This window comes from Lagenorhynchus albirostris, chromosome 10 (genome assembly GCF_949774975.1).
Source record: "Lagenorhynchus albirostris chromosome 10, mLagAlb1.1, whole genome shotgun sequence".
NCBI classification, from domain to species: Eukaryota; Metazoa; Chordata; class Mammalia; order Artiodactyla; family Delphinidae; genus Lagenorhynchus; species Lagenorhynchus albirostris.
In genome coordinates, this window is record NC_083104.1 from 45519223 (window position 1) to 45541682 (window position 22460).

Here is a 22460-nt window from a genome sequence, read left to right on the forward strand (position 1 = left end):
AAAACTAAGGCCCAGTTTGAGATTTTTTTTTTTTTTTCCTTTTATGAAGCAGTAGTTCTAATTTCCTTCTAGTTGCTTCATACATCAAACACTTCGCTCTTATTTTCAGGTCTGTGGATATGTCATTGATAACAGTTGTCTTGATTACTGCTCATGGCTTAATTATCCTCAAAACAATTTTTTCTTGAATTTGTATTGCAACAGGGTGCATGTTGTCTTCGGACTAGTTATTTCCGGTTTTGAAGTAATCGAACAAATTGAAAATCTGAAAACTGATGCTGCAAGTAGACCTTATGCCGATGTGCGAGTTATTGACTGTGGGGTGCTTGCCACGAAGTCAACAAAAGACGGTAAGAGTGTTTTGGGGGTAGAGGGAGCTAGGATGCAGGTAACACATGTTGAAGACTGTAACTTAAAGATACCTCCTAGATTTCGGTAGTGGAAGAAACTCCTACCAGTAGTATAGCAATAGCCCTGATGCCTCTATATCATACCCTGTATCCAACCCATCAGGGAATCTTTTCAAATCTGACCTCTTCTTTTTACTTCCCCTGCTATCAGCGTGGTCCAAACCCAGGTATCTTTTACAAGATAGCAATAGCCTCATTACTGTTCACTTTGCCTCTGTCCTTGCTCCTCTGTAATCTTTTCTCAGCAACGATAGCTTCCTGACTGGTCTCCTTGCTTACACTCTTGACCCTCTACAGTCCTCAGCAGCACCCAGAGCCATCTTCTCCAAGGGCTCCCTCTCCATCGGCCAAAGCTAAAGTCTTTACAACGGTCTATAAGGAATTCTGGCCTTCTGCTGTTTCTCTGATCTCTCTTTCCCCTCATTCATTGTCTTGCCAGCACGTTGACCTTTATTCGGACATGTCAAGCACTCAGGGACTTTGTGCTGGCTGTTCCTTCTCTCTGGAATACTCTTCGTTCAGATACCTGCATGACCCCCTCCCTCACTTCCTTCAGGCCTGTGCTCAAATGTTATCTTAAATTACCTCAACTTTCCCTGTTCCCTTTACCCTGCCTTTACTTCCCCCTTCTTTTAGCATTTATCATTTGTCATATTATGTAGTTGCTTATTTTCTTCTCTGACCCAACTAGAATATAGACTTCATGAGGGCTTTGTTACCTTACAATCTCACCAGCAAATTGTATTATCAACTTGAAAAAAAAAGTTTATTTAAATTTTGTTTTTACGTAAAATAGCTAGTGGGAAGCAGCCGCATAGCACAGGGACATCAGCTCGGTGCTTTGTGACCACGTAGAGGGGTGGGATAGGGAGGGTGGGAGGGAGGGAGATGCAAGAGGGAAGAGATATGGGGACATATGTATATGTATAACTGATTCACTTTGTTATAAAGCAGAAACTGACACACCATTCATTGTAAAGCAATTATACTCTAATAAAGATGTTAAAAATATTAAAATTAAAAAAAGAATAAATAAATTTTGTTTTTAGTTTTCTTTATACAAAACATGTTTTACAATACCTGGTAATCATGTTTTTTACTCTGAAACATAGGCACTGAAATCCAGTACTAATATTTTTGTTAATATTTCTTAAAAGTTTTTGAGAAAAAAAGGAAGAAACCAACTCATTCAGAAGTCTCGGATTCCTCTTCCAATTCCTCTTCCTCTTCAGAATCATCCTCAGAAAGTGAAATTGAACATGAGAGAAGCAGAAGAAGGAAACATAAGAGAAGGCCAAAAGTTAAACATTCTAAAAAGAGACGAAAGGAAGCAAGCAGTTCAGAAGAGCCAAGGAATAAACATATAATAAGCCCAAAAGGGTAAGTGCGAAACACCAAGGTAGTCTTACCTAAGAAACAAGCACCCTGGAATGGGGAAAGTATGTGTGATTCTGTAAACTTAGCTTTGTTACCTATTGTTGAAAAGGATAGCATTCTGTGGTCTTCAAATTGAAATCTAACAAATCAAGGGTAGCACAGATGTTTCATATCAAAGATTTACCCGTTTGCAGGTGAGAAAAGAAAAAAGGATCATTTGGCAATTCTTATCAGAGTTTTAGTGCTGTGGCTTTTTCACTGCATTGTGTTTTATATTTTCTCTTTATGACAGTTGTGTAAACCTTTTTAGTGAGCTTTGTAAGGTATCAGTAGTTTTGCTGCTAATTATATTATTATATTATTTAATATTATTATAAAATGCAGACATTACACATCTTAATTGGTGATTCGGTTTGTTCTCTCTAAGTCACTCTGAGAGGAGTGACACCAATGAAAAAAGGTGTATCGATTCAAATGCTAAAAGGGAAAAGCCTGTGGTGCGCCCAGAAGAGATTCCTCCAGTGCCCGAGAACCGATTTTTACTAAGAAGAGATATGCCTCTTGTCACAGTGGAGCCTGAACCGTAAGGATGATTAACCTACATGTTTTCGTTTCTCTGACTGGTGATTCTGTTAGCTCATTGCAGGTCCACACTCATTTATTGAGCATGACCCATAGTCAGAGCACTTTGAATTATACTGGGGGAGATATTGAATTCGTAAATGACATGTACCCTACCTTTCAAAATTCATATTCTGCTAGTAGAGAGAGGGGGTTTGGCAAGTTGATCGGGGAGAAGTTCTTAGTGGAGATCTGGCAAGATTTCATTACCAATCTCATTTACTTGGCCTTTCATTAGGGGTGAGATTTTGGTTGTCAAAACAGGGTTAGGGGCTTCCCTGGTGGCGCAGCGGTTGAGAGTCCGCCTGCCAATGCAGGGGACGCGGGTTCGTGCCCCGGTCTGGGAGGATCCCACATGCCGTGCCGCGGAGCGGCTGGGCCTGTGAGCCATGGCCGCCGAGCCTGCGCGTCCAGAGCCTGTGCTCTGCAGCAGGGGAGGCCACATCAGTGAGAGGCCCATGTACCGCAAAAAAAAAAAAAAAAAACAGGGTTAGTTTAACTCTTTGGATCCAATCGAGTGATAAAACATACTCCAGTTTATAGTGCAAAATTATTGCGTGATGACTGGGGATAAAATTTAGTCCCATATGTTACTGTTGTTAACTTGCTCAGTGATAAATCCTCTATCCTGGAAAAGCTAACATGTAGCTTTAGATTTGGTCTCAAAAAATAGTAATTAATGTATTTTGTGTGTTAGACTCAAGTTTAGAATTGTTAAGGGAAATATATGAATAGAAATACCATAAAGTGGTTGGTGTAATTGACAGGTTTCCTATGAAGAGTTAATATTGAAGCCTGAGAAGTTATGCACATGTCCCTGTTCACAATCAAGTCTCTTGATTGTGGTTATTGTTTAGTTCATTAGAAATTTTAAAATTCTGTATTTTCTCATTTTAAAAAGCTATTATGAAATGGGATGTATCTTTGAACTAATAGCTTAACATACTGATGTTTTCATTTTTAAAAATTGAATATTCTCTTTATGACAGTTGTGTAAACCTTTTTAGTGAGCTTTGTAAGGTATCAGTAGTTTTGCTGTTAATTATATTATTATATTATATATAATATAACATAATATATTGTGAACAAATTTTAGTGGGATCCTTCTTTCTGAAAATATAAGACACCATTCATTGATCAAATGCATTTCGTTTTCAGAAAGTAGGAAACTTGAAAGGTCAGTTTTAGTGTCATCTAGTGGGGGTTGGCAAACTATAGTCATCCATGGGCTAAATTTGGCCTATTGCCTGGTTTTGTACAGCCCATGAGCTAAATGTGGTTTTTATGTTTTTAAATGTTTGTGGGAAAAAATCAAAAGAAGAATAATATTTTGTGACATGTGAAAATTACATGAAATTCAAATTTCAGTGTCCATAAATAAAGTTTTACTGGAACACAGCCACATCCGTTTGTTCACTGTTTTTCGTGGGCTGTTTTTGTTACAGCAGCAGAATCAAAGAGTTGCAGAGAGTTTGTATGTGGTGCTCTCATCGCTTTATATGCTATTCAGTGCACTACACATCACAGTGATGCAGTTATAACTGTCCAGTATTTCAGGTGCTACACATAAAATCCATCTGTGTGGAAAGATATTTTCAGAGATGGAGTATGTAAAAATCTCATTACAGATCCGCATTACCAGAAGAACAGTATTAACATTATCTGCTTTGATAGGGGATACTGAACCCTAGTTAAATGAAGTGAAATGTTATTCTCCCTGAAAAAGAATTCCACTCTCCTTAGTAGATCTGTGTCACAAAAAATGATACTTTCTAATTTCATTGATAAAACATTTGCGAAGGGCTTCCCTGGTGGCGCAGTTGTTGAGAGTCCGCCTGCCGATGCAGGGGACGTGGGTTCGTGCCCTGGTCCGGGAAGATCCCACATGCCGCGGAGCGGCTGGGCCCGCGAGCCGTGGCCGCTGAGCCTGCGCGTCCGGAGCCTGTGCTCCGCAACGGGAGAGGCCACAACAGTGAGAGGCCCGTGTACCGCAAAAAAAAAAAAAAAAAAAAAAAAAAAAAAAAAAACATTTGCGAAGACTTGTTTTCTTTTTGTTACATAGTTATCTTAATTTTCTTCTTGGCCTAAAAATCCTAAAATATTTACTCGTGGACTCTTTTCTTAAGAAAAAGTTTGCCAACCCCTGTTATCTGGTATTTTTAAAGTAGTTTATACCACTGTCTTGTATTTATGGTTGAATATTGCTAGTAAGTTTATTTGGTCATCACTCTTCTTTGGAAGTTATATTCTGCAGAATTATTTTAAATCATAATTGGCAGGTAGTTGTGTCATACAAAGATAGCAAGTAGATCTATTTCATTAGAACGTTTGAGATTTGATCAGTTGTTTGGGAGCTAGAATTGTGTGCTAAGAATGCAAGGTATGCAAGGATAAGAAAACGGGCTGTCAGCCTTAGTGAGCTTGCCACCTTACTGAATTTACCAGCAGTTAAGCTCATTATCACTTATAATTCACTTAGCGAAAGCTGGGTTCCACACTTGCTCTAATTCATTTGTTCTCATCTTCAGCTGCACTTCAGAGTAATTTGGCAAGCTTTTAAAAATACCAGTTTCTGGGCCATACAGCAAATTAAATCAGAATGTTGTGGGGAGGAGGTAGAGGGTGGCAGCATTGGATCAGCATCTAAAAGGTTCCCAGGTGAACATTAATTTGTGCCGAACACTTAATAGGCAAGTCATTTGGTTCAGTGCTTTGTTCTTCATGAGGAAAACGAGGTTAACAATTGCCTGCCAAGAGTCCCTGTTACATCTCTCATTGTGAGAATCAAATGATGTCATGAATATGAAATGACTGAAAAGACTATAATATACTTTTTAGTCAAGGTTTTCTTATAGTAATATTGTGTGTTTATCTGGAGCCAGATTCCTGGTTGGGAAAACCCTATAAAATGGTTATAAGAGTCAAGTTTAATTTCTTTCCGTGACCTTGGGCAACATTTTTAACCTCTTAATCTTAAAATTCTTTGTCTTTAAAATGGAGATGATAATAGTACCTACCTCATAGTGTTGTTATGAGAATTAAATGAACTAATGCCTCTAAAACACTTATTAACAACCAGCAATGAACAATCTGAAAAGGAAATTGAGAAAGTAATTCCATAAAATAACATCTAAAAGAATAAAATACCTAGGAATAAATTAAATCAAGGAGGTGAAAGACTTGTACAATGAAAACTATAGGTATATATCTAAAATACTGCTGAAAGAAATTAAAACCTAAATAAGTGGAAAGACATTCTATGTTCATGGATTGGAAGGCTTAGTATTAAGATGTCAGTACTACTCAGAATGAGCTATGGGTTCAGTCAAATTCCAGTAGACTTCGCAGAAATGGAAAAGTCAATGTCCAAGTTTGTATAGAATTGCAAGGTGTCCCAAATAGCCGAAACAATCTTGAGGGAGAAAGACAAAGTTGGAGGACTCATATGTCCTGATTTCAAAATTTACTACAAAGCTGCAGTCATCAAAATAGTGTGGTATCTAATAAGAACCTGCTGTGTAAAAAAATAAAATAAAATTCAAAAAAAAATAGTGTGGTACTGGCATAAGGATAGACATAGAGACCAATGGAATAGAATTGAGAGTCCAGAAATAAACCCATACATCTATGGCCATTAGATTTTTTTTTTCCCAGTGTCATTTATTTTATTGACCTCTGGTTAGTACCTCAGTGGCGTGTGGATTAGGTGAGCAGTGTGAGTCTCCAAGAGGATGGGCATAGTGGACACTGAGAACATCCAATATCTGGTCCCGCATGATTGAGGTTCAGACCCTGAAATATGGGACCTACTCATGGTCTGAGAGCCTCTGTAGCAGAAGAGAAAACTGGTGGATCATGAAAACATTGGAGTATAGACCTATGTTATTTGTCCTTCATATTATTGTTTTATTTTTAAAAATTGGCTCCCAGGTGTCCAGAATTGGATTCATTATATTCCTTAGGTTCATGACACCTCTCATGACAGTGTCACCATTGGCTCATAGACTGGCTCAAACATTGTTGACTCATACAAAAATTCAGATTTTTTTCTTCTCTTGAGAAATTGAAGAATCCTCCAAAACATTGGTTCTGTTACACTGCAAGGCAAAAATTAGTGGCTACTCAGAGTGCTGTCCCTATTCATACCAATCTCTGCTGTCTCCTGACCAAGAGAAGTTGAAGTATATCACTGGGCTTGAACTGTTATTCTTCAAGTGGAAGAATAATCAAGTGGAAAGTGAACTATTCTGTCCACTTCACTGATTTACATTACCTGCCTGTCAGCATTTGAGTTTGAGAACCCTGCTCTGGGGGGAAGCCCTTACTATATGCAAAGCACTGAACTAACAGTTTTTCATACATTATCTCTTTAATTTGTATAAATAAGTTGAAGTGTTATCTCTATTTTACAGGTGTGAAAGCTGAAGCTCAAAGAGCTAAATAACTGGCCCAAGATGATAAAAATTCTGATTTTTGATGCTGAGATTCAAACTTTGCATGGCCATTATATTTTAGATAAGGGTACAAAGTCCATTCCATGGAGAAAGAATAGTCTCTTCAATAAATGGTGCTGAGACACCTGGATTTCCACATGCAAAAGAATGAGGTTGGACCCTACCTCACATCATATGCAAACATTAACTCAAAATGGGTCAATGACCTAAATATAAGAACTAAAACCATAAAACTCTTAGAAGGAAACATAGGGGTAAACCTTCATGACCTTAGGTTCAGCAGTGGATTCTTATATTTGACACCAAAAGCATGAGCAATAGCAACAAAAAGACAACTCATTTTAAAAATGGGCAAAGCACTTGAATAGACACTTTTCCAAAGAAGATGTACAAATGGGGAACAAACATGTGAAAAGATATTTAATATCATTAGTCGTTAGGAAAATGCAAATCAGACCCACAGTGAGATACCGTGTCTCACCTACTAGGACGGCTGTAATTTAAAACAAAACCCCAAAAAACTAGTGTCGGTGAGGATGTGGAGAAAATTGGAATCCTCATACATTGCTAGGAGGAGTCTAAAATGATGCAGCTGCTGTGGAAAACAGTTTGGTGGTTCCTCAAAAAGTTAAATATGGATTTACCATGTAACTCAGCATGTCTACTCCTAGGTACATATCCAAAAGTATTGAAAATAGATTCAAACAGATACTTGTACTCTAGGGTTCATTGCAGCATTATTCACAGTAGCAAAAACGTGGAGACAACTCACGCGTCCACCAACAGATGAATGGATAAACAAAATGTGGTGTATATATATATATACAATGGAGTGTTATTCAGCCATAAATTAGAGGTTACCAGAGGCTAAGGGAATGAGGGAAATGGAGAGGTATTGCTTAATAGGTAGAGTTTCAGGATGAAGTGATGAAGAAGTTTTGGAAAGATAGTAGTGATGGTTGCACAACGTTTTGAGTATAATTAATGCCACTGAATTGTACATTTAAAAATGGTTAAAATGGCCAATTTTATGTTATGTATTTTTACCCAATAAATAAGTATGTTTAAAATGCTTATTAATATAATGCCTGACACATAGTAAGTCCTCAATAAAAGCTAGCCATTATGTTAATCATAACAGGTACAAAACAAACTCAAGTATGAAAAGACTTCTCAGGCATGGAGGACTGTAGCTGCCGTAATCACCCATAAGATAAAGTAGCAGATTCAGAGCATTAAAGGAGGGGCAGCTTATAGTAAAGTGGGGTAGACAAACAGACTATTAAAAATATAAAATAAATGTGGTCCAGTGGGTAGGACTCTGTGCTCCCAGTGCAGGGGGCCCGGGTTCAATTCCTGGTCAGGGAGCTAGATCCCACATGCATGCCGCAACTGGGAGCCCGCATGCGGCAAGTAAAGAGCCCGCCTGCCGCAACTAAAAGATCCCCCATGCCGCAAGTAAAGATCCGCGTGCCACAACTGAGACCCAGCACAGCCGAGATAAATAAAATAAATAAATATTTTAAAATATATATATAAAATAAAATTTAAAACTGTTAAAAACACTTAAGCATTAGAGTCAACAATACCTCAGGATTCCCTAAGAACATTACTGTTTTGACAAGAGACATCTAAAAAAGGATTTTTTTGAAAGTAGTTCTGTACTTTAAAAGATTGATTCTAGTATCGTGTATTTCTACTCAGTTGGGTTACTTTTTTTTTTTTTTTTTTTTTGCGGTACGCGGGCCTCTCACTGTTGTGGCCTCTCCCGTTGCGGAGTACAGGCTCCGGACACGCAGGCCCAGCGGCCATGGCTCATGGGCCCAGCCGCTCCGCGGCATGTGGGATCCTCCCGGACCGGGGCACAAACCCGCGTTGCCCGCATTGGCAGGCGGACTCTCAACCACTGCGCCACCAGGGAACCCCCGGTTACTTTTTTTTTTTAGTTTTTGTATTTAAAGGATTTGCTTAGAAAATTGGGTTATGTGGAGTGCCTCATTCTACAAAAGTGTTGAATCTAAATGAAGTGTTTTTGTATGATAGGACCATAAATTCTGCATTTAAACACTGAGAAAACTGCCTAGCATTTGCTTTTTATAAATTTTCAATCTTCTTTTCCAGGAAGATTCCTGATATTACACCCACTGTAAATGATCAGAAACCATCTGTATCAAAGTCTGGACGGAAGATTAAAGGAAGGGGCACAATTGTATGTGTGTTAAAACTGGACTTTTTTCAAATTATTTATCTTAAGCGGTAAAATGTTTTTACCTCTAGGCAAAATCCTAGCTTTAATCTTAGGTATAGTCCAAAATCTGTCCAAGGAGCTAGTTGTATTCTGTATAGTTATGGAAAGGCACTGCTGTTAGATTAGTGTTTACTGCTGTGTTTGAATGGGTTTGAATATGAAATGAATGTGAAATAGTATGCTGAGAAATGTTAGTATATTGAATAATCTAGGCTAATGAATATAACCATTAGGACTTCAAAGAGGAAATTGTTGTGTGTGATTACAGGTGAATCTCCAGCTTTCCCATTTTTTTTAGTTTGACACAACTTCATACCATCTTCTTGGTACTTCAGTCGTTATTGCCTTTGAATGGCGTCAGAGATTGGGTCTTATACCTACCTCTGTCCTATAGCAGATTACAATTAAGAGATATTTTGAAGGTAGTTATTCCTAACTTTGTTTTTAAAGCGCTATCACACACCTCCAAGATCAAGATCCTGTTCCGAATCAGATGATGATGATAGCAGTGAAACTCCTCCTCACTGGAAAGAAGAAATGCAGAGATTAAGAGCATATAGACCACCTAGTGGAGAAAAGTGGAGTAAAGGAGATAAGTAAGTATAAGTACAATCCTGTGTCCTCTATATTTTAAGTCTTAAGGGGATAGAGACATATTTCTGGACTTTTCACTAAATATTTACCTTTAAAATTAGACTATGACCAAAGAGAATATATTTGGGAATGCTTGGTGAAATGGGAGGAGGGCTGCTTGACTTTGGGTGCTTTTAAATCAAAATTCTGTTTTCCCTCACAAGACTATAACCCTCCTGAATTTCTTAAAGATTTCTTATTCAATTTTAGAAATAATCAGGACTTAAAAAAAAATTATATAGCAGATTCTTTCCTAGCCTGTTCTCATAGTCACTAATGAATCAATGGGTAGATAGGGAAATCTGTACCCAGTGTGTGTGTTAACTTCTGACCCCAGGGACTTTTGTTTCTTCAGAAGTGTATCCATGTCCTGTCTTCATTGACACTCCACAGTGCAGTATCTATTTTAGAAATGGGGCTGGCCCCAGAATAGCTAGTGCAAAATATACCAATGGGACCCTGTGTAATTGTTCATGGTAGAATTCTGTTTTTCTCTATGGGCATCCAGCAGAATGGTTCGAAGTTAGAAGAGGGAGGAAAAGGTGTGCGTCTGCTGTGTGGAAGTGGTGTAGACACAGTGGCACTGAAAACTCTGAGTTTTGAGCCCTGATATTGCCACTGAGATATTGTAAAGTCTGCATCTATTTAATGTACTTTTCCCCTAATTTCTGTACTAAGTAGTTTAACTAAAACCGTAGGGGAAAGTTGTTGATTACCTGTATGAGGCTGAGATGAAAACAGTAGTCATGTTTTTAAGGAATTCCCTGGTGGTCCAGTGGTTAGGACTCGGGAGTTTTCCCTGCTGGTGCTCGGGTTCGATCCCTGGTCAGGGAACTAAGATCCCACAAGCCGTGCAGCCAAAAAAGAAAAAGAGGCTTCGCCTAAAGTTCAGGCAGTTATCCTGTATCTGCAGAGAATTAACAGAATTGTTTGGGAACTTGATTTGATTCTCCCTCAGAAATCATTCCTGGAGGCAGAGTGTTACTGAGTGGATGATAGCCAGGAACTCAGTAGGGCAGCAGTGCTTTTGTGATTGCTGTAGTTGCTTTGCTTTTCAAAACTATTTTCCTATCGAATTTGAAAATTCTTGGCTTGGCTCTGAAAAAAATCCTTTTGTAAGTCTGATAGTAGTGATCTGATAGTAATGATCTCTTTGAAATTACAAGGTCGGGACCAGGCCTATCAGCTGTTGGTTTATCCTTCCTATGTGTGCTTAAAGTGTTGACAGAGTCAGTACTTGGTTGTTAACTAAGCTTTTGCTGATGCATTTGTATTGACAACAAATGTGTTTTAATTTTAAAGCACAGAAAACATGCTTGTAAATAATTGCATGCGTATTATGTCCTTTTCTATAGGTTAAGTGACCCCTGTTCAAGCCGATGGGATGAAAGAAGCTTGTCCCAGAGATCCCGATCGTGGTCCTATAATGGATATTATTCAGATCTAAGCACAGCAAGACACTCTGATGGTCACCATAAAAAACGCAGAAAAGAGAAAAAGGTTAAGCATAAAAAGAAAGCTAAAAAGCAGAAACATTGCAGAAGGCACAAACAGACTAAGAAGAGAAGGATTATTGTACCATCTGACATAGAATCCTTAAAATCTTCCACCCGAAGAGTGAAATCCTCATGTGATAGAGAAAGGAGATCTCGTTCTTCCTCGTTGTCATCTCATCACTCGTCCAAGAGGGACTGGTCTAAATCTGATAAGGATGACCACAGCTCTTCAACCCATTCCAGCAGAGACTCATACAGATCAAAATCTCACTCACAGTCTTATTCTAGAGGAAGCTCAAGATCAAGGACTCCGTCAAAATCCTCATCACACTCTCGAAGTAGATCAAAGTCCAGATCTAGTTCTAAGTCAGGGCACCAAAGAACAGCATCAAAATCACCAAGAGGAACAGGCTCTCAGTTAAGTGAAAATAAACCTGTTAAAACAGAACCTTTAAGAGCAACAGTGACACAAAATGAAAATGTTTTAGTACAACCAGTGGTGGCGGAAAATATTCCTGTAATACCACTGAGTGACAGCCCCCCTCCTTCAAGGTGGAAGCCTGGACAGAAGCCCTGGAAGCCCTCTTATGAACGAATCCAGGAAATGAAAGCTAAAACAACCCATTTGCTGCCCATCCAAAGCACTTATGGTTTAGCAAATGTTAAAGAGACTGGTAGTTCATCATCCTACCATAAAAGAGAAAAAAATTCAGAAAGTGATCGGAGCGCTTATTCAAAATACAGTGATAGAAGTTCAGAAAGTTCACCGAGGTCAAGGAGTAGATCTTCTAGGAGTAGATCTTATTCCAGGTCATACACAAGATCTCGAAGTTTAGCTAGTTCACATTCAAGGTCTAGGTCTCCCTCATCTAGATCTCATTCACGAAATAAATACAGTGACCACTCACGGTGTAGTAGATCATTTTCATACTCTTCTGTTAGCAGTGATGATGGAAGACGAGCCAAGAGAAAATTTAGATCCAATGGGAAAAAAAATAACACCTCAAATAAAAGGCACAGCAGCAGCTCTGAAAAGACACTTCGTAATAAATATGTCAGAGGCAGAGACAAGTCTTCATGTCATAGAAAGTACAGTGAAAGCAGGTCATCTTTAGATTATTCTTCAGACAGTGAACAGTCAAGTGTTCGGGTTACACAGTCAGCCCAGGAAAAAGAGAAGCAAGTCCAAATGGACATGAATAATAAACAAGAGAAAAACAGAGGTGAAGAGAAATCTAAGCCTGAACGGGAATGCCCTCATTCAAAAAAAAGAACTTTGAAAGAAAGTCCTTCTGATCATTTTAGAAGTGGCAGTAAGCCCAAAAGGAAGAATTATGCTGGGAGTAAATGGGACTCTGAGTCAAATTCTGAACAAGATGCAACTAAAAACAGTAAAAATAATTCCCGGCCATCTTCTGATAAGGAGGAAGGTGAAGCCACTTCAGATTCTGAGTCAGAGTTGGGTGAAATTCACATCAAAGCCAAACCAGCAACTAAGTCTTCAGCAAGTACTTTACTGCCTGATGGTAATAGTGCCTGGAAATCAAGCAAACAGCGGTCATCAACCTCTGATTCTGAGGGGTTCTATTCCAATTCAGAAAACAGTAGAGGAAAACCCCACAAGCATAAACACAGCTCCAAGGAGCATCTTAAAAGGGAACATACCAAAAAAGCAAAAGAGAAATTGAAAGGGAAAAAAGAGAAAAAACACAAGGCTCCAAAACGAAGACAAGCGTTTCACTGGCAGCCTCCACTAGAATTTGGTGAAGAGGAGGAGGAGGAGATTAACGAAAAGCAAGTTACTCAGGAAGCAAAAGAGAAAAAACAACTTTCTGAAAACAGGGAAGCCGTAAAAGAAAATATTCCCCAAACTGAGAAGCCCTGTGAAGATGGCAGTCTTTCAGGTAAACATAATCCAATAACGGTTTCATCAGATACTGATCAGCCTACTAAAGATGATAGTAAACTCAGTGTGTCTCCCGCAGCTTTAAATGCTGAGGAAAACGTGGTCAGTTCTCCCCCGAACATTCAGCATATTGAAGAGAGCATCCCAAGCGGAGTGGAGGATCTGCTTCAAACAGATGACAACATGGAGATTTGCACTCCTGATAGGAGTTCCCCAGCAAAGGCCGAGGCGGCTTCCCCTCTAGGAAATTCAAGGCTTGGCACCCCGGATATAAGCATTGTTCTAAAGCAGGATATGCCAACAGAGCATCCTGAGGCAGAGTTGGGAAAACAGGAAAGCAGCATGTCAGAAAGCAAAATGGTGGGTGAGGTGGGAAAGCAGGACAGCAGCTCCGCCAGCTTGGCCACTGCTGTAGAAAGCACTGTGAAGAGAGAGGTGGCTGAGAAAAGCCAGACCAGCCTCATGGATAATAAATGGAAGCCCCTGCAAGGTGTGGGGAACCTGGCAGCACCGTCTGCTACTACATCAAGTGCTGTGGAAGTTAAGGCACTGACTACTGTGCCTGAAATGAAACCACAAGGCTTGAGAATAGAAATTAAAAGCAAAAATAAAGTTCGGCCTGGGTCTCTCTTTGATGAAGTAAGAAAGACAGCACGCTTAAACCGGAGGCCAAGAAATCAGGAGAGTTCGAGTGATGAGCAGACGCCTAGTCGGGATGGTGATAGCCAGTCCAGGAGTCCAAGCAGATCTCGAAGTAAATCTGAGACCAAGTCAAGGCACAGAACAAGGTCTGTCTCCTACAGTCACTCAAGGAGTCGATCGAGAAGTTCCACATCATCTTATCGGTGAGCATTACTCTCTTTTCCTTTTTTTCTCCCAAGGAGAGTCTGTTATTGTTTTGCTTGGAAGAACATCAGAGTTAGGGACAAGATCACTGTTTCCCAATATCTGGGAGGGAATAAGGAGAAAGCTTGTGCTGTGTGACTCACAGAGCAGACTGAAGACACAGGGAGCAGAGATTTCAGGGGAAGAGATTTGGGCTCAGGGTAAAAAAACTATTGCTGTCAATTAAAGCTCCATGGCAACTGCAGTGAGTTGCTGTGATAGGTGGCAAGTTCTCCATTTTTAAAGGAGTGAGGCCACTCTCTCTACTGTTAGTGATGCCTTAGAAGGGAATCTTGCATTTACAGAATATGTAGGATTTCGAGATCAGTAATCTAACCCTCCATTTTATACAAGTGGAGGGTGAGGGCCAGAGAGGCAAAGTTACCTGCCAAGGACTTGCATCTAGTTGATCTTTATTCAAGGGGCAGGAAATGGTAAAAATGATCATCTTAAGATTGATTGGTTGATTTTTGGTTCAAGTTACGTCTAACTATTGTCATCAGCATAGACTGGCTAATGCAGAGAATGAGCATTTTTAAAACTAAAAAAATTGGTGATGGTGGTATGAAGTTAACAAGTAATTTGTATTTTTCTTTTCCTTGTAAATGTTTCATGGTTTTGCCTCACTGCCTCTGACTCATATCCTTTATTACGTTGTGCTTGATTTTCATCACTTGAACTTAAAATGCAGTAAGAATCTTTAACTTTTTTTCTTCCTAGTTTTCTATCAGTCATTTTCTTCCCTTACCCAGATTTCTTTAAAAATAGGAGCCGACATTTACCATCTACAATAAGCATCTCCCATTTACTCTTCAGTTGCTTGCAGTTTGTATTCTGTGCCTTCCCTCCCCCATCTCACTCAGCTGACTAAGATTTTCAGGTACTTCCGCATGGCCAGTGCCAGGGCATGTTTTCAGTCCCTTCAGTCCTTCTAGAAGCCCTCTGCTAGCTCTCCTCATTCCCTCTCAGACCATTCCATGCTTGAGTTGTTGGCGTCTCTACCTCCTCCTGCTCTGACTCCCAACAAGGCCCAGAGAGCTGGTGAATCCTGGCCTTTTGTCTCCGGGTTCATATTCTAGATGAAGGTGCCTGTTGAGCTACTCCAGCCTCCTGTCCGCTCGGTGTGTACTTACCGTTTACACTCAGACAGCTCTGAGCTGTTGGTGACACTGGCCATTCTCATCTACCTTCCTGCCCCTGCCTTTGGAGTGGGTGGTGTCTCATTTCATACATGAAGACAGTGAGGCATGGAAACGCTAAGAAATTTGCTCTTAAGTTGGGCAGCTCACAGGTAGTAGACTGAGATAGCTAAACTTTGCCCTCCCTGTTTCGGTTACTTACGTGGGCCTGACTTCCCTTCTGGCCTGCAAACTCAGTGAAGTCAGGGGCTGTTTGCTACTCATCTTTCATTCACCTAACAGAGTCGCTCTATAATTGTTCGTTGAGTAAATGACTAGGATCTTATGAGAACAGAATGTGTCTTTGCCAATAAACTGCATCTGTCTTCCAAAACATAAGTACATACTGAATAAAACCTATGAAGATATTACCTGAGTAGCACATACACAGGGGTATTGTTCAGTTCCTGAATGGCAAGCATAAACTAGGGGAAGCAGGGTGGGGCAAAATTGCATTAAGTTTCTTGTTTGTTTTATTAAATATTAAATAGGTATAAATTTTTTTAATGATTAAGGTATAAAAAATAATTTTAAATGGTATCTAGCTTTAAAAATAGAGCTTTGATATACCTAATGTAGTCCTACCCGATGCTACCCTACTTTCTCTCTTCTCTCCTAGAGTTAAATGTTATTCTAAACTTCTATTATAATTTTGTTGTTTCTCTTTGTAGTTTTACTATAAATGTTTCTATCTATATATAATGTTGCTTTTGCTTGTTTTCAAACAAAATCCTTTTTTATATGTATAGATATTCTACGTTTGCCTTTTTCACTCAACATTATGTTCCCAAGAGTTACCTCTGTTGATACATGGCAGCTGTAGTTCATTTTCCTACTTTAGAATATTTCAGTATATATCTGTGTTAATTTTTTTTTAACCCATTCTACTGTTAATGGAGATTTGGATTGTTTCCTCTTCTGGTATTACAGGTAGGGCTCCTATGAACATACCTGTATCAGCCTTTTCTGTCTTCTCTTTATTTTATTCTGTTCAGTTTAAACCCTCATTAGCCGTCTCTGTGATACCCGCTGTGAGGAGTTCGTGAGAGACCTTTCCAGAGACCTTTCCTCTTGTTGGGTTTTCCCCCTCCTGCCCTACTTGTAATTAGTTTTAACAGCATAATGAGTTAATATGATTTATATATTTTCCACTCTTACTTGTAGATCAAGAAGCTACTCCAGAAGTCGGAGCAGAGGGTGGTACAGCAGAGGCCGCACAAGAAGCCGGAGCAGTTCCTACCGCAGTTACAAAAGCCATAGGTGAGCTTGTGAATCCTGTCCTACTGTGGGGTCTCCATCTGTCTTCTTTTGAAGGCCTGCCCTGCACAGGCAGAGTGGGGTAGCTGTTGAAAAGGGTCTTGTCATTGCTGACTATCAGACAGGCCTACTTACTCACCTAGTTCTTTCTTTCAAAGAGCTATTGGATTCTTACTGGCTTATCTCAAGATGGGATCTTATCAGAGTGAGGAAAGAGAAGCAGTAGAAATATTTAAAAGAGGCCCTGACTACCACCTGAACCCCCAGTACATTCTCGTTAACCTAAGTTTCCATCTGCAGTCATCTCTTGAGTCGGGTTAGATATTGGGAGAGGAGGACTATTACAAGAGGACAAAGGAAGAAGTGTGTGTGTGGTGGGTGACCCCAAGTTTCTGGTTTTCCCAGCTTCTTCCAGCCCCTTTTTTGCCTCTCAGGTATTTACCACTGCTGCAGCTTCATTTTACTTTCAAGTGTTCCACCTGTGTCTTCCCCCTTCCCCACCCAGTTCCTCCCCAGCGACTTTCTTGATGTGCACCTCATAGAAGAATTGTGTAAAACTTCTAACGTTTCTTGCGAAATCCAACATGCTTTTTAAAAAAATTCCAATATACTTTTGATATGAAAATGAAATAAATATAGCTGCTGGATTTCATTGTGTGTTTTCTCCTTGATGGGCAAATAAATGTCTAGATTTTTGATGTAGCCTGTCCTGATCCACAAGTTGATAGCCCCTCATGTGATTCCTATTAGGACGTCCAGCAGGAGCAGATCCAGGAGCAGCTCGTACGATCCCCACAGTCGGTCCAGGTATGGACAGGGGTTGGGAAACCACCTGTGGGGGCAGAATTAAAAGGGCCTTGTTTTATAAAGCCCTTAATTCCCTTTTAAAAGGTGTTGTATGTTATTGAAAAACATATGTTTGTCTTTTTGAACAGTTTTTAATCTGTTGGCCCATTGTGCTCTAATGTCAAAAGTGATAATTGATGTCGAATTGTAATGGCAGGGATTTATTGACTATAATTGTCTAATAAGATCCATGAGATTCAATTGAACTAACTCAGTGTTAATTTTGTGATATTTTTCAATGCAGAAAAGAAACTATAACATTTTTCTGTTTAATACGGTAAGTCTGATTTGGGGCAGTTGTTAAATGTTTCCAGTACTTGTTCTGCAGATGTGTCTTCATACTGTCATATAGTGCCCATGTTCTAAGAGGACACTTAAGAAGCTAAAAAGAAATGGGCATATATGAGTATTTGAATGGGAAGATTTAGTGTTTGTTATTGCTGTTTAAAGCAGGTCCTACACCTACGATAGCTACTATAGCAGGAGTCGGAGTCGAAGTAGAAGCCAGAGGAGCGACAGTTATCACCGAGGCAGAAGCTACAATAGGCGGTCCAGGTGGGTCTGTTCTTTCAAGCACTGTAAGTTACTGTGGGCACTTAGGGTGTGGGGTGAGAGACTGCTGTAGAAGAGAAAGCACCATCTTCTGAGGACAGAAATACTTCTTTCTCTGCCTGAACTTCATCAACCCAAAGGCAGTTACTGAAAGTGGCCTTTGTATTAAGAGTTGCTGGGTAGTATTTACTGGTGGTTGTTAATGTTTGAATCTAAAATGGATTTTTAAATATTCACATATCCTTGGACAAACATTTCTTTTGGAAGGAATAAGGAGAGAAGGCAACTCAAACCATGGCCCATTCTTTAAATAGGGTTGCTTGCTAGAACTAACAGCCGATTTGTCAGTGTTTTGAATTTTAAAAAGGTAATATTTTAAAAACTGTAACATAATAAAATATAATACTTAGGATTGCAGTTTGTACGGTTAAAAATGTTTATATATTATATGTATTTATAGGTATGTTTTATGTAACATATGGCTCATACTGTGGGTTGCTTTTTGTAATGTCCCTTTCCTGGTGGCTTCTGGTCTTACCCTTCCCCCATACCTTACAGCTACAGTCAGTCGTGCTTGTAGGGTATCAGTGTGATCTGGACACTCCCTTGTTTGAAACTCTTCAAGGATGCCCCACTGCCTTCAGGGGCAGGTCCATGCTCCTCAGCATTGCATGGAGGCCTCTCCGCCTACCAACTCCAGCTTGGGCTTTTCTGTCTTCCCTGCACTAACATCCTGGAACCTTTTTCTTTTTCTGCCTAGAGAGTCACATGCCCACTTCACCATGTCCCCTCCTGCCTCTTGAAATAGCCAATTCTCAACTACTCTGCAGGTCTCCACTGCAGCCCACTCACTGCCCCAGGGAAGCCCTTCCTGCTGCTCACTCTGAGATCTGTTGCCCTCTCGCCGCATGTGCTTTATTTATCTTGCCCCCTATTCTATACTATCCTTGAGCCCCAGGAAACTCTACATAGTCTACTCTGTGTGTGCCCTTTGCATCTAGTAAAGTGACTGGCTCTCTGTGAATATTTTTCGAAATAACTGAATGGTGACCATAACCAAGTCTTCTTGACTCACTCTCCCAGTGGTCCTGTCCCTGCCTCACCTCACCCTCACCCCTCATTGGCCTCCCATTTTGATTTGATTTTGATTTCCTTGCCTTTTAATGAAACTCTCTTTGTGGGCCTTTTTTCCCTTACTTCCTCAGTCTAATTAAATATTGATGTTCATTTTGGGTAACATGGAAAATTATTCTCACATATATGAGTGGATTTCAAGTAATTCCCCAAGAAGTTTCTTTATTTTGTCTTAACCTGATATTACCACCATCTGTCATTGACATCTTTGAAAAGTCTGCAGTATTGCCACAGTCAGTACCCCACTCGCCAACCCACTATGCTGTGCCTCTTCAAGCCACTTGCTTTCAGACCACTCATATCAAAAAAGAAGCTACAAGAGGAATTCAAAGGGCTGACAATTAAAAGGTATTTCTGTTTTTGTTTTGTTATACAGGAGTTGTAGATCTTATGGCTCTGACAGTGAAAGTGACCGAAGTTACTCTCATCGTCGGAGTCCCAGTGAAAGCAGCAGATATAGTTGAAAGTGTCCCCTTTTTTTGATACAAATTGGATCTTATTTGTAAATATCTGGTAACTTAAAAGTTTAAGAAACTTAATGGCAGTCTGTTGTTCTGTTTCAATATTAGAGATGAAGTTGAAAAATAGACACTTATAATTGTTATTTGTTCATTTACATGTGCGTAGAATTTAAAATACAGATATGTCTCCTAAAAATATTTGTATGCCACATTTTACAGTAGCCAACTATGGAAATGAATTTCATTTTCTTGAATCAAGAAATCATGAAATTTAAATATAATTTGCAATATTATTTTAGCTAGATTATTTCTCTCCATCTCATGTATTTCTTAGAATACAGATTCTTTTTGCCCGTTTTTAAGGTTTTAGCATGTACGCTGCCAAGCATAGAACTGTGAAGGAGAACTGTGAAAGGTGACCAAATACTTGTATACCAATTACACAGAACCTTATACATGTGTGCTCTTAAAAACAAACTGCCCAGAACTGATACTGATGGTAGCCAGGAGTATAAGGCAGTGGCTCTGGGGTTCTTAATTCATTCCTTACTTCTTTGTTGTCTCAGAGGATCAGAAAAGTAGTCACCATACAGCCCAGTGTATTATTTCAGGCTGGCGGGTGAGGTTAAGAAGAGTAAATCAGCCTTAACTATAAATACCTGCACTGTCTCTAAAGCCCTAATGTTTTATGTGCTTTCTAATAAATACTATGAAGTTCGGTTTGTAAAAAGACAATTCTATTCCAGTTCATGCTTTGGTGCTTGGTACCTTTTGGTGCATTATTCTTACATACTATACATTAGAATTCCGTCAGAGAGAGAAATGAATTTTTAAAAATTCATTGGCACCAAACGTGGGTCCTTCTAAGCTCTATTCACTTTAAATATTTGGAGGGCCTCTCTCAAGCACAGGTGTGGGCTGGAGGCCATGGAGCAGGCAGGATTGGCATGGGGTTGTGTGGCCACTGGGGTCTGCTGCACAGAACTGATGCGTGTGTCCCTGGAGGAGTTGATTGGAGAGTGGACTTCAAAAGTAACACCAAGATCTCCCTGCCACCATCCTGGGCACATTTTGCAGGGCTTTACTTTTAAGTCTTTCGAGTAAGAGGCAGATGCAAGAGCAGTTGAACTGTTCTCAGCACCCGCCAGCATGTTTCCCTGTTTCAGTGGCCTGCACTGACTCAGTGAAGCCTTGTGTGAGATGGTAAACCTACGACAACAGACAGGGAATCGGGGTGTGCAGTACTGCATAGATTACGCACTTTCACAGTCTTGGGTGGTTCCTGCAAAAATGATTTGACCTGTAAAAACTGGTGAGATTTTTTTTTTTTGCGGTACGCGGGCCTCTCACTGTTGTGGCCTCTCCCATTGCGGAGCACAGGCTCCGGACACGCAGGCAGGCTCAGCGGCCATGGCTCACGGGCCCAGCCGCTCCGCGGCATGTGGGATCTTCCCAGACCGGGGCACGAACCCGCGTCCCCTGCATCGGCAGGCGGACTCTCAACCACTGTGCCACCAGGGAAGCCCTGGTGAGATTTTTTTTAACCTTTAGTTTGAGTTTTTTCCCCAAGTGTACTTAATCACCTTAGTGCCAGTTTAATCCAGTTATGCAGAAGAAATTCATATTGGATGTTTGATGCAGAACTCTGTGCCATCCTACCCCAGGGCTTGCCTGGTGTACTTGGGAAGTGGGAAAGAGCCCTCAGTTGGAGGGATCTGACCACCCCTGATGGATGGAGGGGTGACCTTGGATATATTAAAACCATCACCCATAAAAGGTTCATAAGCAGGGTTGTGGCCAGTTGTTTGCCAAGTTGATAGATGAGAATACATTAGAAAATAGGACCTAAGTCAAACAAACGTACTTGATAGTGAATACAAAACAATGTGCGATCATATGAAGGGTTTTCAGAAGTTGCCTACAGAGGAGAATATTGCTTTAATGGTATGCAGTGGAAAGAAACTGCATTTAGAACCCAAACAAAAACTGCCAAATCTAATTACGTTAAGAAGAGTTACCTTTGGGCAGTGTATTAGTTTTCTATTGCTGTGTAACAAATGACCCCAAACTTTGCAGCTTAAAGCAGCACTCATTTCTTAGCTTACAGTTCTGTAGCTCATGAGTCCAGCACAGTATGGCTGGATTCTCTGCTCAGGGTCTCACAAGGCTGAAATCAAGGGTCAGCAGGGCATCATTCCTTTATGGAGGCTCTGGGGAAGAATCTGCTTCCAAGTTCATTCAGATTGTTAGCAGTATTCAGTTCCTTGCTGGCTGTCAGCCGGGGTCCTCTTTCTCGGCTCCTTAAGGCTGCTCGCATTCCTTCTTGTGTGCTTCCCTCCATCTTCAAACGAGCAATGGCCCATCGAGGCCTTCTTCTCATGCTTCAGGTCTCTCTGCCTTCCTCCTCTGTTTTAAGGTTCGTGTGATTAGATCGAGCCCACTGAGATAGTCTCCCTGTGTTAAGGTCAGCTGTGCCACAGAACATAATCACAGAAGTGGTATCGCATTTACAGGTTCCTGGGATTGGGGCATGAAATAGGAGGAGGGGCATTTTAGAATTCTGCCTCCCACAGGCAATAACTTCGCCTGTTGTGCTGTGGGTAGAATTTTACCCTGAAAAGGTGGGCCCTAGAAGCCTCGTTTGTTTTCTCCATGGAAAAGGACAGCCCTCAGCTGCAGCATTCAACTTGTGTGTTTACTGAATGGACTACAGAAATAGCTTTTCTTCATAAAGGGGATTGTTCTGTATTTTAAGTTACTTTTTAAATAAAATTGAATTATGTGTATTGTGCTTCTTAATAGACAAGGCATTATTGGGCTGGTTTTGTAATGTCCTGTTTACTGCAAATGAAACATGATATAGCTGGTATTGTTCAAAAACTGTAGAAAATACTTTTGTACATATTGGTAATGTCTGATTTGTATACACTCCATTTAAATTTCCCTAAAACTGGAAAGGGGGGCCTTGTAGACATTAAAATATATACTTAGTCTAAGTTTGA

At 40.1% G+C, this 22460-nt stretch overlaps 1 protein-coding gene across 1 annotated transcript in view; it reads left to right on the top strand.

Moving 5' to 3' along the window:
- NKTR (natural killer cell triggering receptor) overlaps window positions 1–22454 on the top strand; it is a 49563-nt gene extending 27109 nt beyond the window's left edge. The window contains exons 8-19 of the mRNA XM_060162255.1: window positions 205–350; window positions 1568–1790; window positions 2215–2370; window positions 8984–9071; window positions 9561–9706; window positions 11099–13143; window positions 13225–13990; window positions 16373–16468; window positions 17216–17272; window positions 17556–17588; window positions 17765–17866; window positions 19374–22454. Of these exons, the coding sequence (XP_060018238.1) occupies window positions 205–350; window positions 1568–1790; window positions 2215–2370; window positions 8984–9071; window positions 9561–9706; window positions 11099–13143; window positions 13225–13990; window positions 16373–16468; window positions 17216–17272; window positions 17556–17588; window positions 17765–17866; window positions 19374–19461 (3946 nt within the window). The 3' untranslated portion in view covers window positions 19462–22454. The remainder of the gene's footprint in view (window positions 1–204; window positions 351–1567; window positions 1791–2214; window positions 2371–8983; window positions 9072–9560; window positions 9707–11098; window positions 13144–13224; window positions 13991–16372; window positions 16469–17215; window positions 17273–17555; window positions 17589–17764; window positions 17867–19373) is intronic.
- Window positions 22455–22460: the final 6 nt, after the last annotated feature.